This window comes from Natator depressus, chromosome 3, assembly GCF_965152275.1.
Source record: "Natator depressus isolate rNatDep1 chromosome 3, rNatDep2.hap1, whole genome shotgun sequence".
In the NCBI taxonomy this organism is placed as follows: domain Eukaryota; kingdom Metazoa; phylum Chordata; order Testudines; family Cheloniidae; genus Natator; species Natator depressus.
Genome location: NC_134236.1, coordinates 56,990,240 through 57,004,545, shown reverse-complemented (window position 1 = coordinate 57,004,545; position 14,306 = coordinate 56,990,240). Strand labels below are relative to the sequence as shown.

Here is a 14,306-nt window from a genome sequence, read left to right as displayed (position 1 = left end):
CTCAGAGCCCTAAAAATAGCAGTGTAGACTTCACAGCTCAGGCACTGAGGCTTAGGGATGAGGGTGGACTTCAGAGCCCCATTCATGACATCTACACAGCTATTTTTAACACTGTAGCGTGAGCCCCACAAGCCCCATGGTGTCAACCTGTGTTGAGACTTGCTGTATAGATGTGCCCTCAGTGCACAATTAAATGGTGCACATTGAATGGGTAGCTCTCTAATATTTTTATTTTCACCATTCAGTGTGTTCTGCACTCCTTCCAAGCCCTGCATTGAATACAGAATTATTAATTTCCTCATTAACTTTTCTGTGATACTCTTCACTAAGGCTAAAATTTTGTCATGGATATTTATAGTAAAAGTCACAGACAGGTCACAGGCAATAAAGAAAAACTCATGGAAGCCTGTGACCTGTCTGTGACCTTCACTAAAAATATCCATGACAAAATGGGGAGCTCAGCTGTGGGGTCCCCACACCACCCGGGGTGGCCGGCAGCTCCGGGGTACCCTCACCAGGTGGCAGGGGCACCCAACAGCTCCTGGCTGCGGTGGGCTGAAGTCACGGAGGTCGCTGGAAGTTCTGCAGTCTCTGTGAAAAAATCATAGCCTTACTCATAACCATAGTATCTGAGCACTGTGCAAACATTAATACATTTATGTTTATCAGAGCTCTATGAAAATAGGTGGTATTGTCACCCCACTTCATAGATGGGGAACTGAAGAACAGAAGTTAAGGCCAACATTTTCAAGTATTCACTAATTTTGGGTGCCCAACTTGAGGTACCTAACACCTGATTTTTTAGAGTACTTAGCATTTTTATAGCACATCTATATCATTTTAGGGCACAGCTGCCATTCACTTTAGTTGCAGCTGTAAGTGCTTAGTGCTTCTATGAGTCAGGCCACAAGGACTCAAGACAGCCACCCAGAAAATGAGGAATGCAATCAGTGGGACCACCTGTGGAAAACTTCATTTCAGTGACTTACCTAGCATCACATAGAAGCTTTATGTAAGAGACAAGAATAGAATCCAATTCCCTCAGGACACCATCCAGCTACTAGGAGATCATCTTTTATCTTTTCACCATTCCCTGCCTCTGTCACTACACACCTTACAGATTCTGCAGTATATGAAGCCGGGGTCTTATGAAGAACAGCCTTCTTCACTACATAACCCTGATTCATTTGCTGAACACTATCCGTTCTGTGCGGGGAATGAAGCATGCACGCCATGGGGCCAAATTAAGGTTGCACGGGCAACCTCAGTCTAGCATTGCCTAACTTTTGAGTGCTTGACTTAGCAACCCTAATTTTTGTACGGAATTTTCTAAATATTTAAAAAAGCAAACAAAAAAACTTCCAGAAATTCCAGCACGTTAAACCATATTGATACCCACATGGTTCATCATCAGCATTGGAAGCTGCAGGTCTTTAGGACAGACCTCTGCCACTTAAGTTAACGGGATAACTGGTAACAGCAGTAGTCTGTTATCCTCCACATGGAAAAGCCACAAGAGGAGAATGAGAAACATATATTGCCAGCGGGTTCAATAGCTATTTGCTGACAGCAAAGGAATGTTGGGACTCAAAACTCATGGGGACAATTCCAGGTTCTGAAGATGAGTGTGCTTTAATGGTTATATACCTTTCTGCCCCATCTCTCCCAGTGTCCTCAGGTACCCCTACACCCTAGTGCAGAGGTGGACAAACTACGGCCCTCCTGCCTGGCCCCTGAGCTCCTGGCCTGGGAGGCTAGTCCCCGGCCCCTCCCCTGCTGTTCCCCCTCCCCTGCAGCCTCACCTCACCACACCGCCAGCGCAACGCTCTGGGCGGCCAGGCTGCGCAATTGCAAAGCCCCTGCCTGAGCCGGTGCTCCGGCTGCCAGCCACCAGTGCTCTGGCCGCCAGCCACCAGTGCTCCAGACAGCGCGGTAAGGGGGTGGGGGGGTTGAATAGAGGGCAAGGGAGTTCGGGGGCTGTGGTCAGGGGGCGGGGGTGTGGATAGGGTTCAGGGCTGTCAGACGGCAGGGAACAGGGGAGTTGGATGGGGCAGGGGTCCCGGGGGGGCAGTCAGGAATGGGGGGGGGTTGGATAGGGCGGCAGGGGGCAGTCAGGGGTAGAAGGTCTGGGGGTGGTCAGGGGGCAGGGAGCAGGGTGTGGTAGATGGGGCAGGAGTCCCGGGGGGCCGTCAGAGGAGTGGGGGGGTTGGATGGGGCAGGAGTCCCAGAGAGCTGTCAGGGGGTAAGAAGCGGGGGGGGGGGGGGGTCAGATAGGAGGCGGGGGACGGGCCACGCCTGGCTGTTTGGGGAGACACAGCCTCCCCTAACCGGCCTTCCATACAATTTTGGAAATCCAATGTGGCCCCAAAAGGATAAAGTTTGGCAAAAAAGTTGTAAGTAACTGAAAATAGGGTTTTAAAGTGGAAAATATCGAGAAGCCTCGGCGTACTGCTTATAATAATAGTAATAATTATTAATAATAAATATATATAAAATAATGATAATGTTGCACCAAGTGTCATGTGGATGGACCCCTCCACCCTTATAGAGCCCTTACTGAAGTCAACATGTCTTTGCCAGGGTCCAGTGGACTGCTTGCAAAGAGCTCAGTACAGGATCAGGGTCATTCTCTAAGTTGCCAATAGATACATATTGTTTATGTCATATAAACAGAGACAGAGACTTTCTTTCTTGGAGTTATTATACAACTTGACCCTAACATGCCCAGGGGTCATAAACTTCCTCAAATAAGTCCACATGGACTTGTTCCCCCATCTCTCTTCTTATAAACTCTAGTTGTCCAAGTTGTGGAAATGCAACCACCTGTTACAAGAGCAAAGGAGACTGAAGAGAAGGAACATCAGTGACAGGAACACTATGAAGATTATTGCTGATTCTGATGGAACTTATTTTGTGTATGTTTTCTGGCTTTTACTGTTGGTACAGTAGAATACCTGGTTTTAAATATATAATGTAGAAAAATCAAACCTTTACCATGAGACTACATCTGTGCAGTCCTTTAAATCTCATTAGCACATTGGCTTTTCCTTTCCATGCAGAAAGATGTCCCTTCTTGGTTTGTACATGCCTATATTTAAACTGAAGGCAAAAAAATAAAAAAAATAAAAATTGTTCAAGGAACCAGTGACAGAGAAGACCAAATAACTGAGAATAATATTCTACTCCCAATTATCACCTATATGACTCAAAGCTAGAAGACCTGCCAGACTGCAGTCACATGGAAAGGAAGGGCCTACACTGGAAAACAGAAGTCTAAACTGCTAATTGCTGTTGAGTCCATACAGCTCCAAATGAAACCCTGGGAGAGACAAAAGCAGCCACAGGAGCCAGCAACATAACAGTGAAATGATTGAGAAACAAATTAAGAAGGCAAAATTAATTTTAGCAAATTTCCCCTATCCTTAGCTTCACCTCAGTGAACTTCTGATCATAATACTTCCATGTTTGTGTAAGTATATTGATGACAATAGAGTTATTCCTGATTTACACAGGTATAAGTGAGAACAGAATCTGGTCCTTTTTCTCTTAATATGAATGACTGCATACCTATAAGTTATAAGAATCATGCTTTGCAATATTTTGCCTGTGTATTATTCATATTAAGTAGTTAGAGAATATGTAAATTGGAAAAATTATTTTAGATACATTATGTTTCTTATAAGGGATAGAACAGTTTTAAAATGTAAAATATTAACAGAATTCTTTTTAATACCTCATTTAACTTGCAAACAAAAATATATACTTTTATAAATTATAGGCAAGGTCCTTTGAGTTCTGTGATTCTGTGGAATTTGCTTCTGGGTTTACACCTTGTTGAGGAATTGTGCATCTGAAACTCAGCTTTCTTTTTAAAACAAAGTTTTGTGTCTACCCTTCTGGTTGTCAAGACAGAGTAGAAAACATGAATGAGTGTACATAATACATGCCTACCTGAGTCTGCAGAGGTACAACTATGAAACAACAGGTAGAAGAAGTCTGAACTTCCCTATTTATCTCCATGAGGGCTTCAGTTGTGAATCTGTCTTTTTTCCCTAAGGAATTTGCCTTTTTGCTGCAACCAAGCACCTAGCATTTTGTTTTTTGTCTCCCTGCCCTGCTGGGACTTGTCTGCAGCTGCATTTTGCTCTTGGGCTGTCTCCACAAGAGGGAGTTAATTGGACTAAAGTGCATCTTTCCTACTCTGTTCCACCGAGCCAGGCAGTAGAGGGTCAGAGAGCCAGCTGGCAGCTTGGTAGTGTGGGGAGCCAGCTGAGTTACCTGGAGAACAGTGCAGCAGCTGAGGCCTACAGAGGTGGACACATGAGCCACAAAAGCTGGTTACAAAGCTCCCCTTCTCCCTAGTGTCTCAGGGGGAATAGTGAGGAAAGGAGCCAGGCCACCAGGACGATTATGTGGTGGGCAAGACCTAGGGAGTGGAAATAAGCCTTCTGGAAAGTGTCCCAGAAAATCCATCTGCAAAAATAATCACTGTCTGAAATAATCACACACTAACTTCACCTCATTGACTACTTGCAACTATGAGCCATAGTTGTGTGTACATTTGTGTGGAGTGGGGGGAGGAATTGTGGGTGAAACACACATTGAAATTAGTAGGAGTTTTGCCATTGACTTCAATGAAGTCAGGATTTCACTCAAAGAGTAATTCATGATGGTAAAATAAATTAGTGTTGTGGCAGCATTTAGGGGTTTGTACCATGGAATTCAGTTCCTTTGTGCCATAGAGTACACAGGGTCCTGCTCATAAGCATTATAATTTGTGATCATATATCATGAGTCTGGCTTAAATTTAAATGTGTTTAAAATATTTTATTAATTTAATATTTTATTATTTCCCCATCCTGTTGAGATTTATAAGAACCTCCTCTGAACTGATGTTTTGCTGTGTCTGTGGCATTCTCAAACAACACACAAGGGGAGGAAATGGGGGCAGCACGATAAATAAGGTAAAGATTCAGGAAGACGTGTTAAAATGTAACTGAAAATTCTTGGAAATATTTTGAAAATTCATGTGCACGGGTTATTCTTTGACTTGTGATTTAAGAGACCAGTGCTTAGTGAGGGAATTTGCAAGCTGACTCACTAATTTTTTAGTATTATTACTAAATAATTCCTTGGTACATTTTAAATTGCTTATATTCATATACACCAACACATAGCCATGCAGAGTCTGTTTCTGACCTCTCTGACATTGGTGTAAATGAGTAAATCCACTGAAGTCAATGTAGTTAAGCTGATGTCAAACCATTATAAGTGAGATCAGACTTCAGTCCTCTGCTGCAGCCTAGCTGTGTTTATTTTCATCTTAGCATGGCTTTGATTATATTCTGCTTAACATCTATTTTCTTTTAATTTTCTCTTTAATTCCTCTAGTAAATAAATGTTGATGTATTTAAGTTAATTGGAATTACGCACTGTAACATTAGAGGATAATGACTGTCTGGCACCCCTGGAGACAAAGTACATATCTTCTGACCTAGAAAAGGTAACACAATCTGGATTTTCATTCAAAGGCATGGGAACTGCAGGTTCCATCATCAAAAAGGAATTGTTAAGATCCGAAGGACAAAGAGGCATGGAAACAGTTAAACTGGCTCCAGTTTATGTATTTTGTTTACTTTTGCCCTTTAAACATTTCACTGATATTTTTTGTTTATTTTTAAAGATGACTTTGTGGTGGAAATTGAATTTACAGACTGATTTCAGTGACATTTCACTGAAGTTACTCTAGACGGGCTTCTGTGTAAAGGAAATAAAAATCTGGCCTCATATGTTTCCAGATTTTCCACACTGACCTATCCTAGAAATAAGCCATTTGATCTTTACAAAAATTAGAATCTGTCAGCTTAGAGAAAGCTGCTTTCCCTCCCATCCAAATTTCATACAACTTTGGACAGAAAAGTATATTTTTATAATGAAGGTAAGAATTTATTGGATAGTAAATTATTTGTTACCCTCCAATGATGTGCTACAGCCTGACAATGATTATACTTTCACTGTCAATTCAATTAGCTCCTACTTCCAGATGTTAGCTTAATTATTTGTGGGGTTTTAATTAGAAGGCACTTGATGTCAGTGCAAGTTTTGCCACTGATTTCAGTGAGAATACTCTCAGGTCCAAGATATCTCAACTCTTAGAATGAGTAATAATGAGTAGAACTTTCAGAAATGCAATCCCTCAAATCATACATAGGTATTTTTTAGCCTTCAGGACATTTAGAGCCAATTAGAAACATGATATAAGCAGGAACAAATTCACTGAAGTCAAGGGAGTTGCACCTGTTTACACTAGGAGTCTGATACAACAATTGAAATCAAAAGACAGATGAGGAAAGTTATCTATGCAGTAGAATAAGGAGAATAAAAAGCAGTAACAAACTTTTTTTTAGTTCGTGTTATAGTGTGTAGAGAATAGAAGGTCACAGCAATCAGGAGAGAATAAGCAAAAGTTAATACTATTCGGGGCCACCCATAAAACATAAATTTACAGCAAAATAGCTATCTGGGTCATAATTACTTATTTGCGCCCTCAGTTTACATGCCTAGCTTTGAAAATTTGGCATTTGGAAGCTAAAGTTAAAAGGCAGGTATGAAGGCTAAATTGAAAAGCAAAGTGCCTCATCAGGACAGAGTTAGCACTCCACGTAGAGTAGGACAAATAGGAGACTACTCCCCACCCCCGCAACATTACAGAGTTATGGAGATGGGACAGAGTGGAGGAGCCACCAGGGAGCAACCACCACTCCTTCCAGTGACTACCACTCACTTGTTAAAGTCACCACTATAACAGACCAAACTGGGCTTTTGTTCCTTCTGCTACTCTGATCCCAAAGGAGAGTTCTAATTCCCTTGTCCTCAGGATTTCAGGATATGCCCCAAGTACTTTACTGGGGAAAAACAAATTCACTTAGTCTTTCCCCAAAAGTTTTCCCAAACAATAAAAGCCAGTAACACCCAGCTTCTTCAGTCAAACAGTAAAATTTAGGAAATGGTTTAATCCAACCATCCCTTACTACATTTAGCCTGAGACTTAACAGAAGATCTCTGTTCTCTGCTGTGTTTAATGACTTGTTCTGATGGAAACCTTTGTAGGTCTTTTTGGTTTGTGCACATTGCACCTTCTGAAAGCCTCCTGTCTTTAGCTGGAGCATCTTTTGTCAGTTACAAGTTTTTTTTTATACCTGCAGTGGAAACTGGTGCTCACTAGAGTATTTCCTGTTTCCCACTAGCCCTCCCTTAAGCCAGGGAATATACACCTCACCACAAGTTGTATGTGAGGATATGGACAAAAAGTCAGAAAAGTAGGATGGAAAAATGTGCATAGAAAGGCAGCACAGTGCAGTAATGGCATTGCTAGAGACTAATTCTATGAGTAATTTCACTGCACAGCAGGTCTGTGAGGATGCAGTGGTCTTTTCAGGCACCACGTTATATGCTACTTAATAAATCTACTTTTAAAAAAATAGTAGTTAGTAGTTTACTGGAGAATGCCTGAGTGATAGGCCCTCGCTGAATACTGGGATTTTTCTGAAAAAAATCTATGCTTGTGTAATCAATAAAAAGACAGAGGTAGCTGTTAAAATGACCTGAGCAGAGGTCTGGGCACTAGGAACTTCTAACTTCTAGTACTAGCTTGGCATTGACACTCTCTGTGGCATTGGGCAGGACTTGTATTCTCTCTGCCTCAATTTACACGTGTGTAAAATGGGGATAATACTTACTAGGTCATAGGGATATAGTGAAGCTAATCAGTTAATGCTTGTAAAGCACATTGAAGATGAAAAGTGCTAAGTATTATTGTGTTAAATTAATCAGGAAGTACATCCAGGTTGTGTGTTTTGGTTTGTAATGCAGACTTATCAAAATGCACAAATCATAGCAAATTGACACCTTTTAATGAGGTTTTTTTATATTCTAAGAGTTTGTGTATGCGGTGGAACAGAGGGAAGATTTTCAAGCCCAGGCCATTTGGGGTATGTCTCCTGTGTTTTTCTTTTCAGCCTGTATACCTGCTGAAGGGGTTGGATTTGTGGGGGAAAGGGTAGCAGTTCTCTTCTGAGCTCCACCCACACAATAAACTCCATCCATGTGAATTGTCAGAATAAGAACCTCTAACAGTAGATTGTACAGATGTTCAGAATGTGACCATATGTTTCCTGAGCTCCTCTGAGCTACTTAAGCGTGGCTCCCCATCACTGGGGTTTGAATATGTCCACAGACTCTGCTGGGATCTGACTCCCTTTTGACTGGGGAAAACAAAATAAGCAACGGTACTTTCCAAAGGCCACCCATTTGGGATACCAAAATGAGCCATGACTCAGTACATTGTGTACATCTGTGACTTTCCCTTACACAAGGTATGGAATAGTTCACATTACCATTTAAATGATCATTCCTGGACATCTGAGTTGCATCTCATTGAGATGAATGGGGAAGTTCATAATTTCCAGAGCTATTGCTTCAGGCTCTTGGCAGACTCAGGCAGACGTCATTGCATTGGTTATGCACCATTCACTTTTTTTTGTTTGGAACCACAACAACTAGAGACTTGCTTTTTAAAAAATGAAACCTGAGAACCTCAAGCTAGCACTTTGATAGACATGCTAGTAGGCCACACTGCCATACACTGGCCCAATCTGACTCTGCCTTTCCATACCAAATTCTAACTGTTGATCAGCAGTAAATATCAGAGTCTCCTAGCTGCTCGTGCTCTTTGACTCAGCCTTTCCATATATATAAGCTTCAGTCCCTCTCACTCTCTGCAACCATATAAGCAAATATTTATATGTCTGAAAACATAAAATAAATGGTCTCTAGCAAAAACTGCTTATCAACTAGGACAGAGGAACTGCAGTCTCTTTAGCTATGTAATGTGTATACCTTGGCAAGGTTCTAGTTACAGCAATGAAACCAACTTTAAAATGACTGCTTCTGTTCAGAAGAATCCTTTGCCACACCTCCCAGGGTCTAGCTGGGACAGTCTAGTGAGGAAGTCAGTGAGAAATGAAAGGCTCTTCTTTCCAGGGTTAGGGGTAGTTCAACCTTATCCTAATTCCCAGAACTGTCAAAACATACACATCATTGGGCCACCTGTTTCTTCAAGACTCCTTAACACATTTCTCTTTCATTGGCTTCCCTCACCCAGCAGACCCTGCCACTCAGTGGGTGGCATTGTCTAACTTATGTTTCCTCACCACATCCTCACTCCAAAGATGGCATGAACAGCATCCTTTCCTCCACTCTCATTGCTTTTTCATATCCCAGCTAGTTCCTGAGAACCGCCCTCAGACCCCATCAGGACACACAAGCTGTCCAGCCCCCACCTCCTTCCCTCTGCAGGATTAAAGCAGCCCAAGCAGACAGAGCTTCATTCCCTTCTGAAGTCCTGTATGGGGCAGAAAAAGCTGAATCTGCACTCATTCATACACTCTTTGATGGGATTAACTACAGGAGCGCACAGGACATAAATATACATCCCAAATACTCACATGATAGAGCTGAAGAGAACCAGCAGAGAAAATGAAGAGTAACTGGTAAGAGAGCAAATGGCATTTGTAAGTCATCAGTAATTAACAGATGACAGAGAAAGTGATTAATTGGTAGCATTTAAAACTGTCTTTGACTGCTGTCTTCCCTATTTTTTTATTTTTATGACAGTTTTATATGTAAGAAATGGAAACTGAGATAACATCATAGGCACATTTTGTTGCACTGATAAAGATAAAAAGCTTAACTCTAAAAGGGTTTGCTTGCCAACTGTTAGCAATCCCTAAATCATGTATTTATTTAATATGTTTGACCAAGAACTGAAGGTGGATCACATGATATATCAGGAGCTGTAAATTCATGTTTGAGTTTTCTTTCTGTTCACAGGCAAGCTCCTGTTTTCTTGTACATGTGTAGTTTTTTGTGGGCTCTGGTGTCAGCCAACGTGCAGCAGCAAACAAGTAAGGGTCTATCCTTTATCTGTGTTTCATTTCACTGGTATTTTGTTTGATAATCAGAGAGTTTTAGTCGCAGCTAAAACCCCTCAATAGCTAGACATCACTTAGACATGGAACTAAAAACGTGTGTGTGAAAGAGTGAAAGCAAGAAGGAGAATTTAGAGCGAGTGATGTCTTTCACAGCCTGGTATTTTAAATCTGCCATTTGGGTTACACTCTCCATCTTCCTGTCGTTGTCTGATTGTTCTTGTTTATCTTCTTGCCATCTAAACAGACCAGAAAGTAAATACGTTTCTAAGGTGAGGATCACAATCTGGAAATGGATACTAAGGACTGGATGCAATAAAAAAATCCTTCTGCACCTCTAGTTAAAGGTTTTTCTGGTAGATGTGGCAACAAACTGGATCCACTGTATTAGCTGACCATCAAGCATAAGTGACTGGATGTCAGCTCCATATCTATTTCAGTGATATAGAATAAGCCATTTCTAAGGTGTAAAATGTCAACCTGAAGTTTTTCTTTATGTCTATGTTGTGAGAAGGAAACCCACATTTATGGTTGAGTCCTTTCAGCAGACAAGAGGCTTTCTGTGGGCTGGGAAGGTAGCTCCTTCCAACTTGCACACACCTTTCTTCACCATCCGAACTTTAGTAACATTTTCCAGTTTGACTAGATGTTAGGCTTGGATAGAGCTCTTTCCAGCAAATGTTTATTTTGCTTTTTTACTTCTTTAAGATAGGGGACTGCTTTCTCCTCCCCCAGCCCCCAATGCTTGCAGCAATACTTTTAAATAGACAGTATTTAGAAAGTGAGACATGTATTTGGTTTCCCAAGAAAATTTCTTTTACACTCTTGTTCATGTCAATAAAGAGAGCCTGCAAGTCTCTTTGGCCCCAACCTTATGCTTCACTAGGGCTTGTTATTTGATCAAACATGGCAAGGATGTGGGTGGGAACACCTGAAATATCAAAGAAGAAGGAGTGGATGCCAACAACTTCCCTTCTCAACAGCCACTTCAGCTAGTGTGAGGATGGCTTTGAGTTAGGGAGACAGTAGATTGAGCTAACTGGTATTTTTAAAAACGTTGCTTAAACCACCAAAGGTTCTGGACCAACCCTCCATATATTGCAAGATGCATGGGACAGCTGCAATTCACAAACAGTGCTGAGGAAGGGAGAATTACAACCCTTTTCTAATTTAAAGACTTAAACAAAAAAATGTACAAGTAAATCAGCCATCAAACGATTCTGTTAAATTTGGAGACTTCAAAAAGCAGATGCTCATCAGCTTTAGTGGGTCCAGTATATGGCCATTATGCTCATATTACTTTACTTAATTCATATTAATTCCCTTAGCTGGACAATTTCAGACAATTTCCATCCTGTGATGAAGAAGAATGATATGTTCGCTTTTCTTTGAAGGGTTCCCAGTCACGTTCAGCTCTAACCAAAAGACCGACCTCTGCCCACCAATCAGGACTGACGAAGATGACTTGCCAGGCAAGTAAAAACTTTTCAGGAAAAAACTGCCTTTTAGACATTGCAATCAGGTTACGTTCAGCTCCGTGATTTTTCAATGCTCACTTAAAAATAAAGAAATCATGTCTAGCTGTGCATATTTGTTTCTTGTAGGTTATGACCTGATTTCTCAGTTCCAGCTAGATAAAGCTGCCTCCCAAGGGGTCATCCAGAGAGTGGTGGGCTCCACAGCTTTACAGGTGGCTTATAAATTAGGCACAAACGTAGACTTCAGGATCCCAACCAGGTAACACATTTAGTTGTTTTACTTTAAAAGCCTGTTTTAGCATATTATCCTCCTGAAAGTTTGACCCCCTCCCTAAATAACTAGTTCTTCAGCTGGGATTGGCAAAGCTCTTGGAATGGATACAATGTACCCAGTGCCCCCCCCCCCCCCGCCCCATTGTTTTTGGGTGATGTCACTAGACTAGATTGACTGCAGTAACACAGCAGATGGAGACTCTGAGTCCTGATACCTTATAACCATAACAGAAATGGGAAATAAATGCCATTAAAAAGGGGGAGATTCTCAGCTTTTCAATGTGATACACGGTTCTTGTTTCTAGCCTTGGAGTAGCCTGAGATATAAATTAAAATGTTACAACTTTGAAGTCTGATCAAAAAGCTATTTTAGGTCATTCATAGAGGTGATTTATTGGAACATATGGTAACTGAGCACCTGTCTTCACTGCACTGTTAGCTCATGCTGTAACTTGAGTGTTGCCCCTAACCTGACTCCTGTCCACATACCAAAATCTCTAGCTTGATTTAGGTGGTGCTTTAAGCTCCAGTTAGTTGGCCTGTCAGTGGGTCTGGATTGAAGCGTGAGTGCAGCTGATGCTCGAGTTAGTAGCACAGTGGGAATGCAACTAGTCTGTGTTGCTAATCCAATCACTCAGTACAGCACAAGCATACTTTTGCAGTGTGGCCACTTTAACCTGAGTGTAGATAACTCAAGCTAACACTGCAGTGAAGTCAAGCCCAAAGGCAACACGTAGTCCAAGTAAAAATTCTTAAAAACTCTCTAAAACATGTCTCTAATAAATTTTCTGTGAAATGGGTGGTATACAGAGAACACATGAGGGTTAAGTGTGGTTTGTGGGTTTTATTGGCATGAATTTTGGTTGGCTGAATTACTCAAGAGCATTAAAGTAGTGAGAGAGCTATGCATGCCACCCTACAGAGACCGAAACTTCTTTAACGTGACCTGCATGACTCTGGCTTTGTCACTCTAACTTATGTAGGCATCCCATATTCCTTCTAATAAATCTTTAGACTAAACCACACTAGCACTTACTCATATGTGATATTTTAATACGAGTCTTTGAAACAGCAGCCAACTTTTACAGCTTAGGTCCAGGAAGTGTGTGTTCTCCTGCACTCTCCTTTTCCTAATAAGAAAAGGAGTACTTGTAGCACCTTAGAGACTAACCAATTTATTTGAGCATAAGCTTTCGTGAGCTACAGCGCACTTCATTGGATGCATTCAGTTTCCTGTACGCCAGCTGGTTTTGGGTCCCACTGAAGGACCAGTGGTGGCATTGCTAGGTGATGACTGAACTCCAGGCCACCTGGTGGCTATAACGAGTTATAGCCATGTTGTTCAGTTAGATGCTGAAATAGAATTTTGTATACGGCCGTAAGTATCCTTCATAAATTTAGTGGTCTCAGTGAGCTTGTTTCTGCACTGCATTGTGCTATGTGTAGGCAGATGCAGCTGTGTGAGTTGCACTCAGCACCTCTGAGGTGACTGACTTCCATGCAAAGCATAATTGTAGTTATGCTACTGGCTGTGTGAGCCAAAGCCCAAACTCCAAAAGGGCATAGTTAAGTCAAAAGAGAGAAGTGATTAGGATCAATCTACACTGCACTTGTTCTCCAGCTGGGAGTAAGTGGCTGGAGTAAAACACAGCAACCATGAGGCAGCTCTACAATACTATGCTCCATATCTGCTCTTCTGCTGATGTCCATCTTTGTGCTGCCATTACTTTGCTGCCCCTTAGCACGTCAACCATGGAAACTGCAACATTTGCCTTATTTAATATGGAGGTTCACCGTCACAGAACACATTTTCCGGGGTGTAGGAATCTCTGAGGACCTGTGCAGGACGCAGATGTGGGGAGGGATATCATCAGTGGATAGGGTCTGATCCTCAATATCCAGACAATGCTTGTCAGGAGTGAGCAATGGTCATTTTGCAGGCTAACAGTGAGAACTTTATTAGAGGGGTCTTCTTCTGCACATTTATTCAGCATTTTCCTTAGGGACAGCTTGTGCCTTTTTTCACAGAGATCCTTTTAAACCTATTAATTTATATCCTAGATCCTTTTTACCATTATGGTACTTGCCAAGTTCTCTAGCTTCATATTTCAGGGATGCTGCAGGGACAAGAGAATGAACCAGGGTGCATGTGTCTGTGGTTGTTTGCAAGGTCTGATTTTGAACTCCCCCCGTAACTCAAATGAGTTTCTATGAACTCTTGTTCACTTCTGGTGTAAAATCTACTGGAGAATTGGTGGTGTTAGTTAGTTAGTACCAGACTTGCCCATGGAACTGCAGTTGTGATGCTCACTTTACACATGCAACCCAGACTCAAGTCCAATATGGTGAATCTTTCACTTCTCAATTCACCCGTACTATCTGGTGAAAGTACCTGATATTAGTAAGTTACAGTATAAAAGGAACATCCCTTTATATTGTAATTGAGTGATAAGAGACCCCCCTTTTTTACATGCAGGCTTTTGAAAAAAAAATCATACTAGCAAAGTATGTATGGCATGTAAGCAGGGATGAGGTCTGGTCATTCTAATACATTATATTAACAGAC

At 41.6% G+C, this 14,306-nt stretch overlaps 1 protein-coding gene across 1 annotated transcript in view; it reads left to right on the top strand.

The window, feature by feature from the left end:
• Nucleotides 1-9,522: 9,522 nt before the first annotated feature.
• Nucleotides 9,523-14,306, top strand: part of COL9A1 (collagen type IX alpha 1 chain) — a 104,141-nt gene continuing 99,357 nt past the window's right edge. The window contains exons 1-4 of the mRNA XM_074947920.1: nucleotides 9,523-9,551; nucleotides 9,892-9,965; nucleotides 11,384-11,461; nucleotides 11,594-11,726. Coding sequence (XP_074804021.1) covers nucleotides 9,538-9,551; nucleotides 9,892-9,965; nucleotides 11,384-11,461; nucleotides 11,594-11,726 — 299 coding nt within the window. The 5' untranslated portion in view covers nucleotides 9,523-9,537. The remainder of the gene's footprint in view (nucleotides 9,552-9,891; nucleotides 9,966-11,383; nucleotides 11,462-11,593; nucleotides 11,727-14,306) is intronic.